A 20,544-nucleotide genomic window follows, 5' to 3' on the forward strand; every position below is an offset into this window, starting at 1 on the left:
TGACTGTAGATCTGGCAGTGCCTGGCCTACTTTCTGAGGAGGGTGTACTCGGACAAAGGCCTTGAGCTCAATAAGCCCTTGGTGCCAGCAGGACTGCTCTGCTCTGTCAGCATCAAGGCCATTGTGCTCCACATTCTGGCTCAGAGTCAGTGGTAAAATAAATCCAATCAAAAAAAACCAAAAAACAACAAAAAACCCAAACCTTAAACCCTAAACTATTCTTTAAAGTAACTCAAGCATTCTCCCCAAATACTTGGCAGTATAGTTTTGGGACTTTCTCCAAAGGCACTGAGCATTGTGAGAACAAGATCAAAGGAACAAAGTCAAGATGACAGCCAGGACAGATCTATGGAGTGCAGTAAGGGGCTGTGGAGAAGAAATCTGAACAGCAAGAACAGTTAATGAAGGAAAAAATACAGGAAAACTCTGGAGGATATTAGATGGTACATGGTGAATGGAGTTAGTGGCAGAGCTGAGGAGATAGAGGCTGGATGGTGTTGAAGAACAGCAAGCAACAGAATTTCAAAGGAGCCAGAAGGTGTTTGGCAAAAAGCAGATTGAAAAAAAGTCAGTATTTTTAGTGAACCCAAAACTGTAGTTCAAGTGAGAATTTTTTGGAAAAAAAGTGAAAGGTACTTAGTGTAATCAAAATAGACATTGCTCCAGAAAAGGGATAGAGGTAAAAAATAAGTAAGTAAGTGAAAATGAAAGGAACATCAGTGTGGATTGTTCTTTAAAGAATATGGAGTCACTGGAAACAGGAAAATGAGGCTGATTATAGTTTGTACAGGTTAGGAAACTATTGTCGTGATCTTCACAGAGAATGAAGTCCAACCAATGACGAGACAAAGATGATAAGGTGTAAATAGGAAGGAAGCACAGGCTGTTCCCTATGCCTTTTTTTTTTTTTTTTTATGAAGTAGAGACTTTAGTGGAGGAGCTTGAATTTTCTTGAAAGGAGGTGCGAGAAAACAGTATGAAAAGGTAACTTGTCAGCCTGGGCTTAAGAAATCTCACCAGAGGGAAGCAGACAGAAAAGAACAAGCTGTAACAAGAACTTACAAGAGTAAGGCTAGCAGTGGAAAAAATAGCATGAGGAATCTTCCAAAACACCATTAATGCACACCTGATAGGTGCCGGCTCAGTCTCCTGGCAGAAAGGAACAACGATTGTTGTTAATAATAACAATTAATTGCCATGCTGAAAACAGAGCTGATATAACTGAGAAGACGAAAGGAAGATAGAAGGTGCCCAGCTGCTTCATCCCTGGAGAGATGTGAAGCTACATCAAGACAGATCTGATTCTCTGTTCCCAGAAGTGCTTTGGAAGAAATTAGCTTGGTTCAGAAAAACAGAAAAAAGCAGTAATTTGAATAGCTGTCAAAAAAAGTAAGCTACTCGGGCTCATACCATCCTGCACACTTAAGGATATACTAACTGCAGTTCCTCTTTGAAAACTGTTTTATTTGCATTTTGTCCTTGATGGGCATTTTGTTAACATTCATATCTTTAGAAATCAAAATGCATTGCAGATTACAGTACACATCCAGAAATAAAACATACTGAACTTCATCCAGCTAAGTGATGAAAATTTCATCAGTAATGGAGTATTCTTTGGTTAAATAAGAACAGCAGTTAAGACTAGCTGTGCTTAGTACTATGCATGCATGATGTGTGCACAATTGAGCAAAACATTTGAGCCCAGGATTCAGAACTTTGTCTTTCATTTTTTCAGCAAATACACAGACATGATTAAATACATCTCTTAAATACTGCAAAACCCCAGTTAAAGTTTTAAATAATAGGTGTTGTGCAACAAGTGTTTTTGGGGAAGCTAACGAAATAAGTAAAATACAGAACACGAGGCAATATATTACACATCAGCTAGCTGAAATACTTAATACATTTGTCAGGGCTTATCCAAACTTTCTAAAAATGTTTCTTTGATCTTATAATCAAAGCACAATAAATAAATAGGAGTTCTGCTACCGACTTAAGCTGAAGTGAGATGAGTCTCAGGGAAATCTGATCTCATTATGCTATCTTAGTAAGACTCTTTTGATTAAAAGCTTTTACAAACATCACTTGGCATATGACGACCAATTCCACTTGATACACTTGCCTCTTTAAGGAAAAATTGGAAGTAGTGCATAATTAATAATGTAAAGCACAGTTAAACAAATTATTGACTGTGTCTTCCCCATTTTTGTGCTCTGGAAAATTCCATTCAAAAATCTGCACGTCATATTTTTGATAAATTTATGTAGACTTTCAAGAACTTTAATGGAAGCTATTCCTTGGAGGAAGAAAGCATGAAATGCGAACAGGTGATTTATAGCAGTGTTTCCTTATGAAGGCTCTTTTGTCACTTTACATGCCATTCCTACGTTGTGTTTTGAGCTTCTGTCAAGAATCTCAAGGCTTGTTGGTCTAGAAGAGCTCTCTGATGAATGTGTCAATTTATAACACAATATATATCTCCAATTAATCTAAATGTGCGGGGACACAGCAAGTAGAATAAATGCAAAACCTTTCTTATAGCACACACTTCTTAAACAGTTAAAGATCTTTATCTAAATATTGTGGACACACTCCCTCACTGCTTTAAGGCAAAAGTGTTAGTAATGGATAATACATACTAAGACCATGTCCCTGTTACCAAGCTGCCTAAGGATGGAAGTGAAAATTTCTAAAATTCTCACTGTTCTTTAGCTTTCTTAAACACTGGATTTGCTCACACTGTGTGTGTGTGGGGCGGGTGGGTTTGGGGGGGGCAGAGGGAGAGAAGTTCAGGCTTCTCTAGGAATAGCAGTAACAAGAATGACAAACTGTCTAATTAAAGTTGCACAGAAATGTGTAGGTTGGATCTGTGGAGATTCTCTTAGAGAGCCTAGAACTCTGCCTACTGACCTCTATTTTGAAAGTCCCATAAATCCTAGTGGACAGTGTCAAATCCATAGTGCACAAAGATGACCATGGCAAAATTATTCAAATCAAGAATTATTTCATTGAATGGTATTCTATACATTTGTACAGGACCAGCCATTTTGATTCAGTAGTACACAGTACCAGATCTGGGGGCAAATTTAGATGGGAGGATGCTGTTCATCTGCCAAGAAAATACGGGAAATGCATTCAGACAGGTCACTTCCTCATCTTGTGTAATTACCTCTGCAAGAGATCTGCAGATTCACTGGCAATAAGACAAGAAAAAAATGCTTACCAAGTGTCTAAAGAAAGTTTTTCCCCACATCTTACTTCAGTTCTTACAGAATATTAGGAATGTTAGTGATGCCTGCAGACTTGAAGCCAAGATCTGAGTAGCTCTGGAAGTTAAAACAGCAAGGTGCCCAGGTCTGTTCAGAGAATAATGTTCTTTTTTCATGCCTGAACCAAAAGAAGCTCAGCTACACTTAATTGGCTTCCAGGTGGTCACAGCTCCCTGAGCTGCCTTGGAGCTCTGGCCAGGGATTAACCTGTAAAAACTCAGGTCACTCACTGAGAAATCCACACTACTCACGCCTGCGTTGATGTGGGCTTGTGCCAAAGGCTCTGCTTCCCTCCCAGGGATTCAGAGGAAGCCATCTCAATCTGCCTCTTTCTTAACATAGCAGGGAGACTAGCCATATAATTTTCAAACTGTGTCATGATGTGACCAGCTAGCCATGGGACCTTTTTCACTATCACACCATTAGGAATTGCAGAATAAGATTACCAGCACATCTCAAGAAAGGGATGAAGATTATTAAAACTGCTTTGTACTCTTGAGATTATTTTATAAGATGCGTATTCACTGCCTATTCACAGTGAGTTTGTAAACAAGCTTGCACTTTCCACACTAGGAAAATGAGTATTTTGATGATCTAGTGGTTGGTGATCCTGCACGTAGCAGGAGGGTTAAAACTAGATGATCATTGTGGTCCTTTTCAACCCAGGCCATTCTGTGGTCTGAAATATTTATCTATCTTCAGACTTCTTAAAAAAAAAAAAAAATCATGAACAAACCTTTTAAACCTTAGGGAATAAATGAGAATTAAAGGACTGGCTCCATCCCTAGATTAGTTGGTGAGAGTTTACAAAAGTCCATTGCATAAATGAGTGAAAAATAAAGTGGTGGCTGGAGATGGAGTGCAAAAAATGTGGGACTGCAGGCTATTGATAGACTTATTGTGTCTCCTAACAGGAACAGACTAGCTGAGAATACTTAATATCTTAGGAGAATGTTTATAATTGTATTGGGATAATCCCTACGAGCTTGGTTTGGTTTTGTCTCTTTACATGTTTAACCAGCTTTGTGTCAGTAGAAGAGAAGTTCTACTGAAGTTGTGTTGTTTGAGCAGCTGCATTTTTTTCCACAAAAAGTCTTTGGAGCCTTTCTACTCTATTTCCAAGTGAAATATTAAATTAGACAATTAGGAAAAAATACATGTAGAAAATATAAGTTAGCAAACGAGAGCAGCTTTAGCACAATCTTTTAAGAACTTAAATATCTAATGGTGCAGTTATTAGGTTTAGATGAGAGTGCTTATAAACGGAGAGACTGAGCAGCAGTAATACTTCCACGATACATGGAGGGCTGTGAATAGGCAAGTTTGCCTTTTCTGTGAAACAGAACACTATAGTTAGTGAGTGGCAAAAAAAAAAAAAAAAAAAAGTCTAAACAAACAGATACAAAACATTCAAGATGATACATTGCCTGTTTGAAATGACGTGTTTCTACATTGCAGGGTAGGGCTGCTATCTACCTCTCCTTTATAATTTGAAAGTCTGTGTTGGTTTATTTTCACCCTGCTCCACGTAAGACAGAGCTATTTTGAAGCCTTTTGAAAATAAAATCTATATATTACTGTAAAATAACCATCCAGAGTGAAATTTTTTAAGTGTTCAGAAAAGAAGTGCCGTAGATCTCTCCCTCAAAGCCCATCCAATCAAGCTTTACTTGGAACTGCTTTTAAATACTCTTCTACTGCAATGGTAGAAACACCTCCATACCAGCTCTGAAGCCAGACGTGCTCGATATTCATTTTCATGAAGAACCACTCGTAGCTACGAGGCCACTTTCTTATCACTGGGTGCCTGGAAGGACAAAAAAATATATTAAAAGATGTGCCAGATCATATGCCTTGTCTGATTTTTTCTTCAGCTTAGTGTGCTTTGCCAGAAGGAAACTCGAGATCTGACAGTCACCATCATTCATCTTTTTTTGCCCTGCCTTGAAATAAGGTTTATGATGTTCCATGCCTCAATATGAGTAAAACTACAGCTTAAGGTAGCCAATGAATATCTCCTTCCTCTGTTGCAGAACAGAAAATTTGTTGCAGACAAATGTGGTTTGGTTTATAAGTAAATAAAAAGCAGCTAAAGGAAAATCTCTGAACATGTGTCAAGGTTGTGTTTGTATTTCTTCAAAGGAAACTCTTGTAGTAATCTGATTTCTGCAAATTTTGTAGAGAAGGCTTGTGTGCAAATACAGCATCCATCTGTCCTTGGCCCCATATTTGCTATTGCTTGAACTCCTGCCAGCAGGGTCTCATGAGGGGGTTGCAGTAACTCCCTGTTACCCAGTCAGCCTCCCCCAAGCTATTTGTGGGCATCTCAGGGGCATTGCTGACAGAATTTAGGCTTTGTTTTGTTGTGCATGGTTATGAGCAAAAACCAGCAGCAACCTGCTGGTTGTGTTATTGCTTCATTCAGCTGTTCCCAGATGCTCCTCTCCTTTTGGCTCCAGAGGATGGCGGTCCACCAGAGACAGCGGCCTTAAAGGCTTATTTGGAAGGTACTTTAGGTTGTGGTTTTATTCAGTATTCCACTTCCTCCCTTGGTGAGCCTGTATTTTTTGTAAGGAAGGAGGGTGGAGGCTTGAGGCCATGTGCAGGTCATTGGAGATGCAGTATCCGTACTCAAGCCACAGGGACTACTACAATCTTTACCAATTTCTGAGCAGTCACAGCAAATTAACTGATTTTATTGCAGACTTGCTGCTGTCCTACAGGCACCTAAAGCACTGGTTTAAGTGGTAGCTGTTTCTTTCTGGTCTATTGGATGTTGTGGAAAGTTTACTGCCTACTTCTGGAGAAGCTTATAGCTCTGCTGAGGGTGCAGCTGAGCCCTCCAACTGCATCACCTCCAGGTGATCACCTGGAGCAGCTTCTCTGTTGTTCCATTAATTACCACCAGAGCAGTGCCCTCTTCCTTGCAGTCAACTACATTCACCTCCACGACCACCCAGCTATTTTTTGGCAGCTGCCCAGGGGTTTTTCCCTGAGGACTCCTTTGAGCAGCTGCAGTGTATATGTTTATTCCTTAAGAGCATCGGAAAAAAACAAAGGCTTCTTAGAAGCACTGGTCAGCAACACTGGACTTTACGGTGGGGGACTGTGTTTGGTTATCCCGTGATCACATTCATTTGGTGTGCCCCTCTTCTATGCTGGACCACCACTACCTAGACCTGTAAAAAATTAAGTTGCCCTGCTGGCCTTTCTCTTGCAGCTTCCTCATTCTCTCAAGACTGACCCTGTTGTTCATGCCACCCTATATTAAAACCTGTTCACCCAGATCCCTCCCAGCAGGCCAGAGAGAACATTGCATCTGGGCCATGCCAGATGTCAGCACATCCCAGTTTCCCCACAGTACTTGCTGTACTGGGCAGGACATGGCCTGAAGGACCATCCCTGGCAGCTTGTGCTGTAGGTGTGTCCCAACTGAGGTTTGGGCTTTTTATGCCTATTATTCTGATAAAAACAGGTCTCACTTGAGGGTGTGGGGCACACACTGGATGTGAGGTGAATGGTGTCAGGGTTGTGCTTGTGTTTGTTGACTGGAGACTGTGTTCTGTAAATATTATGGCTTTGGAAGCAGTTCTTGTGCACAGACTCTTTCTGCAACCACTTGCTACAAGACCTATATTTCTCTCAGGACAGCCTGACAGCACGCACTTTTATTCTCCACTGGAGCTCATTTAAAGGTGTCAAGAACTGCAATGTTGGAAAGGACAAATTATTTGCTATCAGATTGCAAAGTTTCCAGGAGATGAGAAGCTGACAATCCATAATTTTGTTTCCAAATCATTAGGTTTGGCATCACAGAAGCATATAGGCTTCAGGCTGGTAACTGGAAGGAAGCAGAGCTCTGCTCTGGCTATTGTCAGGATTGGGAGCAATTCTTGTGCTGTGGTGAGGAAAAATTACTAAATGCAGTGTCCCACTTAACAAATGCACCCCGTATTCATGGAATCTCTCCTCAGAGCCACAAGATTACAAAACACATGTTTTACTTACATCTAACATTTAGTAACTGTGTCTCCATATTCCTCGCCTCAGTAGGTAAAAGGAGGTTGTGAAGCTCTGCCTGTTGTTTCAAAGCAGCAAAGGCTCAACATACTTTGTTGTCCCCAAAGTAAATCAGGCTTGTTACTTCTCAGCTTTTCCATACCAAATGGCCACATCTATATATTTGTCTCAAAACTGCAGGCTGTACTATACTCTATGCATATCACATACAGACCTAGAAAACATTGCTTGCTTGGCAAATTCCGTTTCCTCTGGAGGCACTGTGACCATCTGTCCTGTGAGTGTCAGTCTGGCGCACCGTGGATCCTCCGGATCAACTACGTTTTTTCTGTGCACAGAGAAAAATGCTCATGTGTAATAGCTTGTTTTATTTGCTTTTGCATAAATATTAAAAACTGCAAAATTTTCTCAAACCTCACAGGTCTTTTCTGCCCTTGGCTGTAACGTTCAGGGGGTCTGTTGATAGAATACTCACCTGACATAGATCTCTACTGTAGACGTTTGCTTAATCTTAATGTATGCTTTTAAAAACTGCCTTAATAAATACATTTCTTAATGTGAAAATGGCAGGTTTTCCAGACATATAGACTTGAATTCAAGACTCTGAAAAGAATTAGTGAGATGACATATGACTGTACCTGCAAAATAGCTATGCATGCTTGTATTTGTGTGTCATTTTTCCTTCTGCCTATCTTAAAAAATCAATTCTTGTTCATTTTTATCTATTTTTCAACTGCTTTACATTGCTTTTCATCACAGAACAAGCCAAAAAAAAAAAAAAAAAAAAAAAAAGAAAAGAAAAAAAAAGAGAAGGAGAGACAAGTAAGGTCTATTAAAAAAATATATCCAACTGCATTCATCCTTCAAACTGAGACAGGGTAGGTACTTGTTGCCTTTTGGCTCTTTCTATACAGTAATAATAAATAACTCCCATTAGTAGCTACGGAGCAACTGCTGACTCTGACTTCTACAGTACAGTGATATAAATCATATGTAAACTGACAAATTGCAAAAAAGTTTCATGAAATGACTACAAAGGCCTGCTCCTGAGATGTGCTGAACAGCCCCACGGCTCATGGCCAGCACACTGAGACTGCTCAGCATTGCCCAGGACTGGGTCCCCACTTACAAACATAAGCCCTGAAAACTACTTTAGGAAATGAAGATTGCATTTCTTGTTGTCTGTTTTAATCTGAAGCAGTGCAGTAAATTACATCTCATTTGTGTGCAATTTTACTTAAAGATCTCGGCTTGAGCCCTTTAGCCTTAACTGTGTGCAATCTGCAATGGCTTTTTTTGTTGTAACTCTCAATTTGTGCCTATCACATGCAGGAAACATATGGGCATCCTCCTGCAGCTAATTTAACACCTGCAGATTCCCCACAGATGGTTATGAAAGACTGCGTAGCTTACTGGATAAAGTGTCTGCTTTTATAGATAGGACCACAAATAGAAATATGCAAGGAAATACAATGAGCTGATTGATACTCAGCTATGCCCAGTGAGCACTTGGCACAGTCTGTAGCCTGAGATCCAAAGAGCTGTTTGCAGTCACATCGTCTCTGGGGTGTGTTTTCAGCATCCTGTTCAGGATGGAGCAGCTGTTCTCTGAAGGTGGTGTTCAGCCTAACGATGTCTGGACAAACTGCACTTGTGCTCCTTTTCCTCTGCCATGCATGAGAGGAAGCTCAGCCACTAAGGATCAAGCTGAAGCTTTCTGTTCACATCAATAAATAAGGGCCCCATTTTCTGCAGTACACTTTATTTATTATTATTATTATTATTATTATGTAACAAATGAATGGTGCTCTGAGTACCTGAAAAGCCACATTCCATACCCTGACACAGGGAATTTTACCAGTGTACATTCATAGTATAGACTTGTCTACCTGGTAACAGAATCATAGACTCAACAAGGTTGGAAAAGCCCTTTCAGATCATCTAGTCCAACCATCAACCCATTACCACCACGTCCACTAACCACGTCCCTCAGTGCCACATTCACACATATATTGAACACCTCCATAGACAGTGACTCCATCACCTCCTTGGGCAGACTGTTCCACTTCACTGTTCCGGTGGTAGCCTCACCACTCTTCCTGATATGAATTTTTCCCCACTTTCCAACCTGAACGTCCCCTGGTGCAATTTGAGGCCATTACTTCTCATCCGATCACCTTGGCACCCTATGTATCTTTATACATTTAACTCACTGAGTCTTCAGAATATGGAAGGCAATTCTCACTAGCAAAACTGCAGTTCAAACATTTGCTTTAACCTAATAACCCTTTGTATATGAAAACCATTTTATCCATAGCCTAGCAGTGCCATAAAACAACTGAAAGTGGGGAGGACAATTTGCAACTGCTCTTGTCTGGTACAGCCCCTAGGTAAAACGTTAACTACTTTTGGGAATTGTATTAAAGGATGTCTTCATTTCACAGAGTGATCAAGGTGATAAATGTGACTTAGGTAGGAGCAGAAAGAAGTTTGATATCTTCTCAAATGGCAGTTATTTGATCTTTTTGTTCAAATACTCATTTATTCTCAATACTTGCTAATTTTTGAGTTGGCAATTGACTTGGTGTTGCTGTTATGCAGTGAATGCTGCCTTCCTTTCTTAAGAGTTTTTTTTTGTTTGTTTGTTTGTTTGTTTTTTTTTGCCTGATAGGTGTGTCAGATGTGGCTTTTCCCTGATTTACAGGAAAAACTGCACTCCGCATATATGGCTGATGACAAAACCTACACACTGTACATCTGTATCTGGAATCTTTTTATTGCTGTATATTTTTCCCTGCCTCCTTCTTCTGTTTTTAGTTTTCTGTACGTTATTCTCTCCTCTCAGAGTGTTACACTGACACACGCAATACTACCACTCCCAGTAAAAGTTATTCAGACTGAATTTTGCACAATCGAGAAATGTTCTGGAGAGGCAGAAGTTTATTTTTCTGGGAAATGAGGTAAATTATTTGTTGAAAACATGCACGATGAAGTTTAGAAGAGCTGGACAAGGACAACCACACATTGGAATCTAGTATTATTACTTGGCTGCTTTACTTTTAACACTGCCTCTTATCATAGGTTTTCCGTTTCAGAACACTGACCTTGCATTCTAATCTTACACTAACATTTGTATTTTTTTCAATCAAAGGAGCCCTTCATATTCTGAAATAAACCTATTTCTATATCACTTTTGGCATAGGATTCCCCTACTAATGAGTGATTACTTTTACAGTTTCTAAATAATCAAAAAACACTAGAAGTTAAATCTCTTCTAACTGTATTGTGAATGGGTTTTGACTTTTCATTGGTGCTACTTGTGTAATTAATGTACACACAGGTTTTATTTCTTAGGAGTAAGGGGATACAGCCAGTGACATGGCTTATATTTTTACTAATGAAAATGAAGGGATATTAAGGATAGATTTAGAGGTATATTTATTAAAGTATCCCTCCTAAACACATCCATAGGAGTGTAGCCATGCATTCCCTACTTATTTCTTGCCTTTTATCTAAATTAATCCATATTCAGCTCTCAGTCCTTGGGTTCCTTTTGCCTTGGTTGGCACATGGACAAGGAGTGCAGAAACAGCTTTATATAAAATTTGTGCCCTGCTGATGGGGGCTGTGGGGAGGCAGAGTCATGGGAAGAGAAGGCATGCTGACTGCACTGTCCCCATGCCAAGGAAACTATGGATGACTTCTTAGATCCCAGATAGAGAATCAGGTCCTCTGCAGCCCTGGAGAGGTCTTCATGGAGGCTGTGATAATATGAGAACTGAAGGGAAGAGAAAGCAATGACTTGTGGAACGAGACAAATCAATAGGGAACATGTTTATTTATTTATGCTTATATAAAATGTATACACCTTCTTGCAGAAATTAACTGAAGCCAGATGAAAATGGAAGAGGATTCAGCTTATGCACTTTATAAGAACATGGTGCATTAAGAGACATTCTCTTAATTATTCATCTGATTTGTGAAAGAAGAATTGATTGTCTCCATCCCTCTGCTTATGGTGAGCAAACAAGATATGCAGAGTTTGACCCAGCCTGGGCAGTTCTCTCCTCTGAGCTTGTGAAGTTGGAGAGGGAGCTGCATTCACTTCCGTTCAGCTGGCCCTCAGGGTTCCATCTTAGTTAGCTCTGCTGAGCTATGGAACAGCCAGTGTCCAAGTGAATATGCTTCTCAACAATGATGGGAAGCATACTGCTGATGAACACATCCCACTTATTTTACTGCATACCACTTCTGCACTTTCTGAGTCACAGTTCAAGAGTGGTTCAGAGCAAAGAGTGTCACCTACTCATTAAATTGTTTACTGCATAAGCCATCTTGTAGCTTATAATTAGAAGGTTCCTGTACCAAAACTAAGTGCTGACCTGATGAATGTATGGTTCAGGCTGATGTCATTATATGGGTTCACAAGGCGATAATACTGGGACTTTCTTAGGGTTCCTTTTTGTATTCGAAATCCCTTCTTTGATGAATTATTCTCTGGCTCTTGGTTTTCCCATGTATTACCTTTATCCTTACCCTTTAATTCCACTGAGATAAAATAGACTGGCACAGATCAGCAGTAAAAGCAAAAGAAGAGTTCAGGAAGCACTTGAGAAAGACTACCAAGTGTTCTCAAGAAGGAATCAGTAGGAAGGTGGAAGCACTCAGTCATGCTCCAGGGACTGGTGGAGGAAACAGGAATCTATAGATGGGAATCTCTCTGTTCTTCCCCAGCCTGTTTTTCCCACTGAAGAGCTACTCTTCTCCTCTGAAGAGACAGAACCTTCCATCCTTCCAGGAGAAAACTTTACCCCTCTATTTCTTCTTGAGCAGAACAAAAGAGAGAAGAAGCTGTGAAAGCTTTCTGCAGTTGTAGAAAGGGGGAGTCAAGAAGAAAGCTCTATTATTGCTATTCCTATTCCTGGTACTTTAGAGCACCTCATGTATGGCATAAGGCCTATGATTGTCCTGCAGTGGTAGCTGCATCCATACAAAGCTATGCCATTAGGACTGGCTGAGGATGAACCTGCTGCTGGCACCACTGATCCCCATCTGCTTCCACCCACACAAGGCAGGCAATTTGTCCTCCTGCATAGGACCCCTATCTGCCTTGCCCCAAATAGCTAGTATGGCATCATAGAATTTTTTGTCTCCTAAAATCTACATGAAATAACAAAGGAAATGCTATGTCCTGTAGGAATTATTGCAGGGTGCATATAATTTTTATTATTAAATCTGATTAATTTTGAAAAGCAAGTTATCCTCCTTATTCATTTCATTTGCTCGTCACTAACTGATGGAGTCTCTGAGGCATAAAGAGTGCATTGGTGCTGCTAATCCACATGGCATGAACGTCAAAGAAAATCTCTGCTGAAAGCAATTTCATAATCTGAAAAGCTGTTGCTGGCCTTCAGCTGGATATGGTAGGGCAGTTTTGCTCTGCTCTGGCTTGGGCAAGAATTTCTTTATCAGCCACATTTGAGAGCCAGCAGAGACACTCAAAAAACATCTTGACTTTCAGAAGTGCTGTCTTCCATGCTGAACCTGAAGTCAGGCTTGGGAGCTGAAGAGTATAATGGCTTTTCTTCATCCAAGTGATCCAGTGCTCATAGTCTACCTGTCTGAATGTTTTAAGTCATTCTGCTATTCCTAGAAGAGAATGGTTTCTAGAATGCTTTAACACTAATTTCTTACATCATGTCAGATTCCTTGCCTGTCTTTGTTGACAGTACCAACCATTTTTTTTAGTTGAACGGTATGGTTAAGCCAGGAAGGTTTTATATAGTTCAACCACAGACAATTCACAGAAAAAAAAAAAAAAAAAAAAAAAAAATCATAGCATCAACTGTTTCTGTAAGCAAAGTCAGAGAAACACATGTTGGTGTACCAGACAGGGATTTTGGGAAGCTGGTTATTTAAGAATACAGGAGAAAAAACAAAGTAATTTGGAGCTATATTGTGTGCATTGGGTCATGATGATAGTAGGTTTCATATTTGACTTTCTAATTTGATGTCTTCCTGAATTTTTAAGTACAGATTTTTCTTCAGGAAGAGTTACTGACATAATTATTTGCATATGACTGAAAAGAGCCAGTATAAATACCTGAACTAGAAATGTGTCTGTGCCACATAACACCATGAGGTGATTCTCAACTTCTCAAAAACTGAAGGATGTTTGGATTCAGCCTTTGTCTTCTGTATGCGTAACTTCTCCTTGTGTGAAGGTGCAATGCTAAATTGCTTTGTTATGTTCATCCTTGGATTAAGCGACAGTGCCGAGAGGCAGATAAATGTCAGATCACCAGTTGACACCTCAAGGGCTGTTGCAGCCACCCAAGGCAGTCTGTCTTTCTCTCAGGATTGCCTAGGAATAAAGTTTGCAATTCACATAAGTCGGCAACCAGCCAAAAACCAGGAACTCTCACCTGACAAAGTGCTCTCCTCTAGAAGTCCTCCTGGTGGCCTGCTGTTCTCAAAAAATGCTGGAGATGCTTTAGCTCATACCACTGTTGTACCTCAAGCAGAAAATGAAACAGGATGGGTGGAATGGCTCTGAAGGAGCCATCTCTTGTGCATGTCATAAACCAGCAGAGGAATCTGGGTCACTCAAAATCACTCCCAGTCTGCAATGTGGATTTGAAACACCATCCTCAAGCTAACAGCAAAGGGAAACAAAGCTAAGGACTCAGCTCATCACGTCTCTTTCTTTTCCCCTCGTGTGAAAACCAGCCCATGGCAGCCATGTAACTGTTCCTCCTCTCAGAAAGCTGCATTTGGTCCCTTTGAATGTGCTGAACCTGATGTCAAGGAGACGACACATGTTTAAAATTAATTGCCTGTTTTCCAGACTGCAGCTGTAATAAGGCAGGTCCAGGATCTTACTTGGAAAGAGATCCTCTGAGCAGCTTGTGTGTTGGGAAATTTATTCAGAACAATGGCCTCTCTATTCTTTAGTATAGGGCCCAGTCTTGTTCTCTCTGAAATCTGTAAGAATAAGACTCAATCTTTTCAGTTTTTCTGCAGAATAGGCATGCCAGTGTAGTCTATTTATAGCCTTGAACCATTTAATTTTTCTTGCCTCCATTATCCATTTATCTGCCATCAGATCAGACACAGTGTCACCGCTAACTAACACTCCTGCAGCCTGACCATCAGAGAGCGTTTGCAGAGAGAAGAACAGGCAGTGTCCTTCTGGGAAATGGAAATCTCTAGGTCAGAGATGAGGAATCCAGGCTATAGCTGCAACAGTAGCATGCATTGCAACTGTGATACCATGTATCACAGCTCTCTTACTTTCGTTTTTAAAAGCTAGCACAGAGACTAGTTTCAGCTTTTTAATTCTTTTTCCCCAGATGATTAAGCACTAAGGCTGGAAAACAAAAAAGGCCACCCTATATCCCTTACAGCCCAGAAAGGGGGAATATTTATTGTTAAGCTTTGAAACCCGAGTATATTCTGAACCAAAGCAAATGAAATTCACTACTAAATTTAATATCAAACTGATATACAAGCACACAAGCCACTTGGTACTCATTAGATACAAGAAGACTATCAAAATGTCAGCTATGTTTTCTTGCAAAAGGCCAGAGATTTCCTCTGTATGCAATAGGTCAGGAGCATTTTCCAGGAGAGCACCAAACACAAACACCAAGCACTGACTAAGAGCATCAAACAGCTTTCAGTTATTTTAAGTCATACAACTTAGAGTAGGTTAATAGTTACATTCTAATAAAATTATACATGTAAACAAGCTACATGGCCAATTTCACTGCTGGCATATAAGGACATGAACTTTCTCACGTAGCTATTTTGCATAATTATTTTGGAATTAAAACAACTAATAATGTCCCAGACTGAGAGAACTTCTGATATTAATACCGTCTATAAATGGCACTTCCCTTTTTGAAGAAAACCTCACAGATACTGCATTGACATCTAGCACAGTATGAGCTCTGCCAGGAGAACAGGCATGAGCAAGGAGGAGAGAGAAGACTGCTACATCACCCCACAAAGCCCTGCACTAAGGATGCTCCCTGCTGCTCACACGGCCGCTCTGGACACGTTGGCAGGCACAGTGTACCCATAGGAGAAGCCTGGCAGAAGTTGCTGAAGCTTTCCTGTGGGGTACTGGGATGCTGCAGAAGGCTAAGGTGTTGTAATAATGAAATAATGAAAAGTAAACTAAAAGGGCTGACAAAATAAATAATGCAAGGAGCAGTGATTAGACTCTGAATCTCTGTACTCTGTAGCAAGCTCAATATTTAGAGTATGGTTACACGCTAAAAAGGGACTGTCCTATATTCTCCCACCTTCCCTCCTCTGCTCTCCTTTGTGCTCCTCTGGCTCCCGGTGAGCTACTGCAAGTTTCTTCAGAATGCTGTTTGAACTTAAGGTCAGGCAAATCTCAGAACTGATGCAAAAGAAAGAGGGAGCAAGAAGTGTAGGGATGTGGCCACTGGCAATTAGAGAGGCTCAGCTGTCCTGAAATAGGTGTTAGCAGTGCCCAGAGTGCAGCAGCACAAAGCAGAGGCACACAGAACAATAGAGCAATGGTTAGTTAGGGAAATTAATAGGTACTTAATAGGATGACAGTGAATAAATATTCTTGAAGGGTTGTGATGTATCTGAATTTCATATTTTTATAAACCATGAATCATTTCTCCTTTGTTGGTGAATTGGCACTTCCCAAGCAGGTAAATCAAGCAGCAATGTTGCTAAAACATAAAAGGCAAGGACTTTCAAAAGTGGATGTTTAAAGTCAGGGATGAAAGGCCACACTCCAGTGCTTAAATGCATGTGTAATTCTCAGAAGTGCTCATCACCAACAGCTGACATCAACGGCAGCTGCTCTGAGCATCAAGCCTCTGAAAATAGGGCATCTGTGTTGCTGCTGGGACGTGGGGCTGGCCGTACATTTTTAAGTACTTGATCTAGATATTCTGCTCATTATTTGATTGAATGAAAAAGCTTAGAAAGCAAGAATAAGCTCCATTAGCCTTTTATGAAACAACTGATAAATTTAATTACAATTTGAAATGATTAATTCAAAATATTTAATGAAATAATTTTAGGCAACGGAGTAATGTGGAGTAATGGAGTCTTAGCTCCACCACTCTGTTGACCTTTTCAACCATTCAAAGCTGAATTATCGTAGAATTACAGAATGGTTTGGATTGGAAAGGAACTCAAAGCCCAGCCAGTCCCAATCCCCACCAGCTCAGGCTGCCCAGGGCCCCATCCAACCTGGCCTTGAGTGCCTCCAGGGATGGGGCACCACAGCTTCTCTGGGCAGCTGTGCCAGCACCTCACCACCCTCTGAGTAAAGAATTTCCCCCTAACATCCAATCTAAATCTCCCCTCTTTTAGTTTAAAACCATTTCCCCTTGTCCTATTACTACCTGCCCATGTAAATAGTTGGCCTCCTTCCTGTTTATAAGCTCCCTTTAAGCACTGGAAGAACGCAATGAGGTCTTCCTGAGGCCTTAATAAACATTAATTATTTACCTTAATAAATGTTGTGATGGAAAGTATGTATTGGTGCTTTACATTGCAAGAGGAAGCCGTCGTTTCCTGGCTGCCTTCCATTCCTTGGGAATGGGACATTAGCCTGACATAACTCTTTTTACCACCATCTAAATCTTACGAAAACAAAGAGTATATTCTGGAGACACACACAGACAAGAGGAACAGTGCCTTGCTTTATATTTGCCATTCACTGCTTTTTTCCCATGTTCTCTTCGGATAGCAGGACTGAAAGTTGAGATGACATTCAGCTCCAACTGGGCAAGCTTAGGATGCAGTTCCTAAGACAAACCTCTCTTCCCCCAAAGAGGACCTTATGATCTCATTTCTTTCTGAGGCAGCCTGTAATTCCCAATTATTCTATTTCCCTGCAGTATCAGCTATGATCTGCTTTGCTAATGGAGCCTTGTCTGACACAGTTTTGGTGTCATCTACCTCGTCATGTAAAGAGGCCTTTGGAAATGACACCTCAAACAAGGCTGACCCAGCCACACTCGTTGCATGCCTGACTGTAAACAAACATATGGTGCAGATAAGTCTTTTTCACAGAGGAAAGAATGGTGGGGAAAACTCTATCAGCTTTGAGTTTACATACATACAATTTAACATGTAACACTTCAGCTTGTGCTCATTGTTTGTGTGGCTAGGAAGAAAGAAAGAAAGCTCGCTGCTTATCTCGGCCTGGCTGTAGATCAGTAAATCTTAAACCCTGCATCCTTTACATGGAAGATTATTGTTTACCAAAATCCCTCTGGGAGCTACAACCCAACCAGTGGGATGTCCAGAGCTGTCAGGTGTCAGTAGAGGTGGCACTTAGGGACATGGTTTAGTGGGCGTGGTTGTGATGGGTTGGCAGTTGAACCTGATGATCTGTGTAGAGTACCAAGATGATAAGACAAGAGGTAAGGCTTTAAGTTGCACCAGGGGAGGTTCAGGTTGGATATTAGGAAACATTTCTTCTCAGAAAGAGTGGTGAGGCAATGGCACAGGCTGCCCAGGGAGGTGGTGCAGTCACCATCCCTGGAGGTGTTCAAGAACTGTGTGGATGTGGCACTGAGGGATGTGGTCAGTGGGCATGGTGGGGGTGGGCAGATGGTTGGACTGGGTGATCTGAGAGGTCTTTTCCAACCTTAATGATTCTATGATACTCTGACTTCAACAGCCTTTGAAACTCTGCAGACATTATTGACTAGATCACTATGGCTTATAACTGCATCTTGAACACCTGGATTTCATGGAGACACCTCCAAGAAGGGATCCCTGAATCATAGAATCCTTAGGACTGGGAAAGACCTCTAGGATCACCAAGTCCAACCATCCACCCACCACCAATGTTACCCACCAAACCATTTTCCCGAGTAGAATCATAGAATCATTAGGATATTTGCCTGAATTTGTTCTCACTGAGGTTGGTACTTGGCAGATAAAATTCTGTTACCTGCAGAAATTCCCATCTGATTCTGGTAGGGTCAGTGAAGCTACAGGATCCTTCAAGAGATCTGCCACTGCATTATCTTTCAGCGTCACATAAAAGAAAGGGATTCCAGTGCTGTTATTGACAGGACCGTCACTGATAGGCAGAAGGTTCCCATAGGGCATTCCTTGGATCTGCAAAACCCAAATAAGTCACTGTCAGCATCTCTGCACACAGACAGTTCCCAGTGTTGGTCATTACCCATGGGGCTCTAGAAGGAAGGACAGCAACCCCCAGCTGCTCAGTCTCCCACCTTCTGCTGTCATCAAGAGACACCCTTTTACTGAATTAATACTTTTTTGTGTCTTCAGATATTTCTTTCTTCATGGTCATTTCCATGTTAAATAGTATAATTATCAGTCAATATATTAATTCAATGCAGCTGGTAAAATCCTTTACAGCCAAATCAAATTAAGTGTGAACACTTAATAAGAAAACCCTGGATGATGTTATTACTTGGAGTGCACGCTTTTCATTTTTTAATGTTTACACACTTTTAGAATTTGAATGTTCATAGTGCTTATAAATGGTCCTCATGAATGTTAGTAGGGAAATGTTAGTAGGGACGCTTTAATGAAGCTGTATAACTTAGAAGCTAAAAATGCCTGTTTATTATTAAGAATCGTAATGGAAAACAAAACAAAACCAGCAGCTGTCAGTAATATTACAGAATCACAGAATATCCAGAGTTGGAAGGGACTCACGAGAATCATGTGTGGAGCTCCTGGCTCCACACGGTACCACCCAAAATCCAAACCCCGTGTCTGAGAGCGCTGTCCAAACGCTCCTTGAACTCCAGCACTGCCCTGGGCATCCTGTTCCACGGCCTCTGGTGCAGCCCCTTTCCCTAACCCCCAGCCTTATGCAATCCCCAGATGACTGCAGACTGTTTGGGAGCTGTCCTACCAAGGGGCTGTGCTGAGTGCATCAACCAGCAGCTCTCAAGTCTTAGGGCTTCAAGAGAATCTCTGTCAACCTGACGTGGAACCAGAGCTTTTGTGCGCGGCTGTATACGTGTCATTAATGCTATGGTGTTAAACGCGTTGTTTCACGCTAACGCGGGCGCCTACCGGCTCAGCCCAGCTCTCTGAAGTTTAAAATGACAAGACAAAGTCAGGAGCAAAGTGAAGCGGTCAGTGAGCTAACCGCGCTGTGGGCTCGTTCAGGAGGCATTCGAACCTTTCTCAGCGGGTCTGAGCGCCAGGGGACGCGCAGGGGAACGCGTTAAAGCCGGAACCCCCCCGCACCGCCCCGCGGTACCTTTCCGTGGGCGGCCCGGGAGGCCACGAAGCCCCAGGCGCCGTGTCGGGCGAGGCGGCGGGCGGTGGCGGCGCGGCCCGGCGGTGCCGCGGGCTGCCGGCGGTACGAGAACATCCGGGAGGGGGCGGCCCCCTGCTCCGGGCGCCGCGCCGTCGCCCCGGGGCCCAGCGCCGCGTCCTCCCGGTACGCCGAGGCCGGGAAACTCTGCTTCCAGATGCCGCCCGCCTCCTCCAGCAGGCCGGGCAGAGCCTCCTCGGTGGAGGAGCTGTGCAGCTCGTCGGCCGCTCCCCCAGCCTCGGGCAGCGGCCAGGACACCGAGCTGAGCACCACGTAGCCCCCCGCGCCGCCCCATAGCAACGCCGGCAGCCACCACCAGCACCGCGCCGCCGACATCTTCTGCGGCGCGGCTCGCAGCACCCTCCCGCGGCCGCCCGCTGCGAGTGCGGCTCCGCGGGGCCGCCCGCAACGCCCCCCGGGTCCGCACGGCCGGTCTGTGATACGCAGAGAGCCGCCTTTGGACAGCTCCGCGCGGCGGGGGGCAGAACTCGGGCCGTGCTGCCCTGCGTGTGCGCGGAGCTGCTGCACTGTGCTGCGGTCGCCGGGCAAGGTCTTAATCAGGCAAAGATGTGAATATTGCAGTTTGTTTAAACGGCTCTACCCCACAGGGGTGCTTCATTTGGCAGTAGATCCCTACAGAGCAGCGCTGCGAGCTCAATTGTATATATATATAATTGATATAGCCCAGGCGGCCAAGAAAGCCGACGATATCCTCGCTTGTATCAGAAGTGGTGCAGCCAGCAAGAGCAGGGAGGTGATCGTCCCTCTGTACTTGGCAATGGTGAGGCCACATCTCAATGCTGTGTTCGGTTTTGGCCCCATTGCTACAAGAAACACATCCACACCGTGGAGCGTGTCCAGAGAAAGGCAGCAAAGCTGTGAGGGGTCTGGAGAACGAGCCTGATGGGGAGCAGCTGAGGGAACTGGGATTGTTTAGTCTGG

The 20,544-nt window shown here is 42.5% G+C and overlaps 1 protein-coding gene across 3 annotated transcripts; it reads right to left on the reverse strand.

The window, feature by feature from the left end:
• Window positions 1-1,707: 1,707 nt before the first annotated feature.
• Window positions 1,708-19,952, reverse strand: CREG2 (cellular repressor of E1A stimulated genes 2). Of its 3 annotated transcripts, none has more exons than XM_090127609.1 (5): window positions 19,546-19,952; window positions 18,250-18,419; window positions 7,504-7,617; window positions 4,993-5,076; window positions 1,708-3,193 (listed from the first exon to the last, which is right to left on the reverse strand). In XM_090127609.1, the coding sequence occupies exons 1-5, from the start codon at window positions 19,936-19,938 to the stop codon at window positions 3,166-3,168; spliced, it is 789 nt and encodes a 262-aa protein (XP_089983735.1). In that variant the 5' UTR covers window positions 19,939-19,952; the 3' UTR covers window positions 1,708-3,165. The 3 variants fall into 3 exon arrangements, with proteins under 3 accessions (XP_089983735.1, XP_089983745.1, XP_031461061.1); XM_090127619.1 differs by having other exon boundaries at window positions 1,708-4,601; XM_031605201.2 differs by lacking the exon at window positions 1,708-3,193 and having other exon boundaries at window positions 4,630-5,076.
• Window positions 19,953-20,544: the final 592 nt, after the last annotated feature.

The sequence above is a fragment of the Phasianus colchicus genome, chromosome 1 (genome assembly GCF_987193195.1).
Source record: "Phasianus colchicus chromosome 1, bPhaCol1.hap1.1, whole genome shotgun sequence".
NCBI lineage: Eukaryota > Metazoa > Chordata > Aves > Galliformes > Phasianidae > Phasianus > Phasianus colchicus.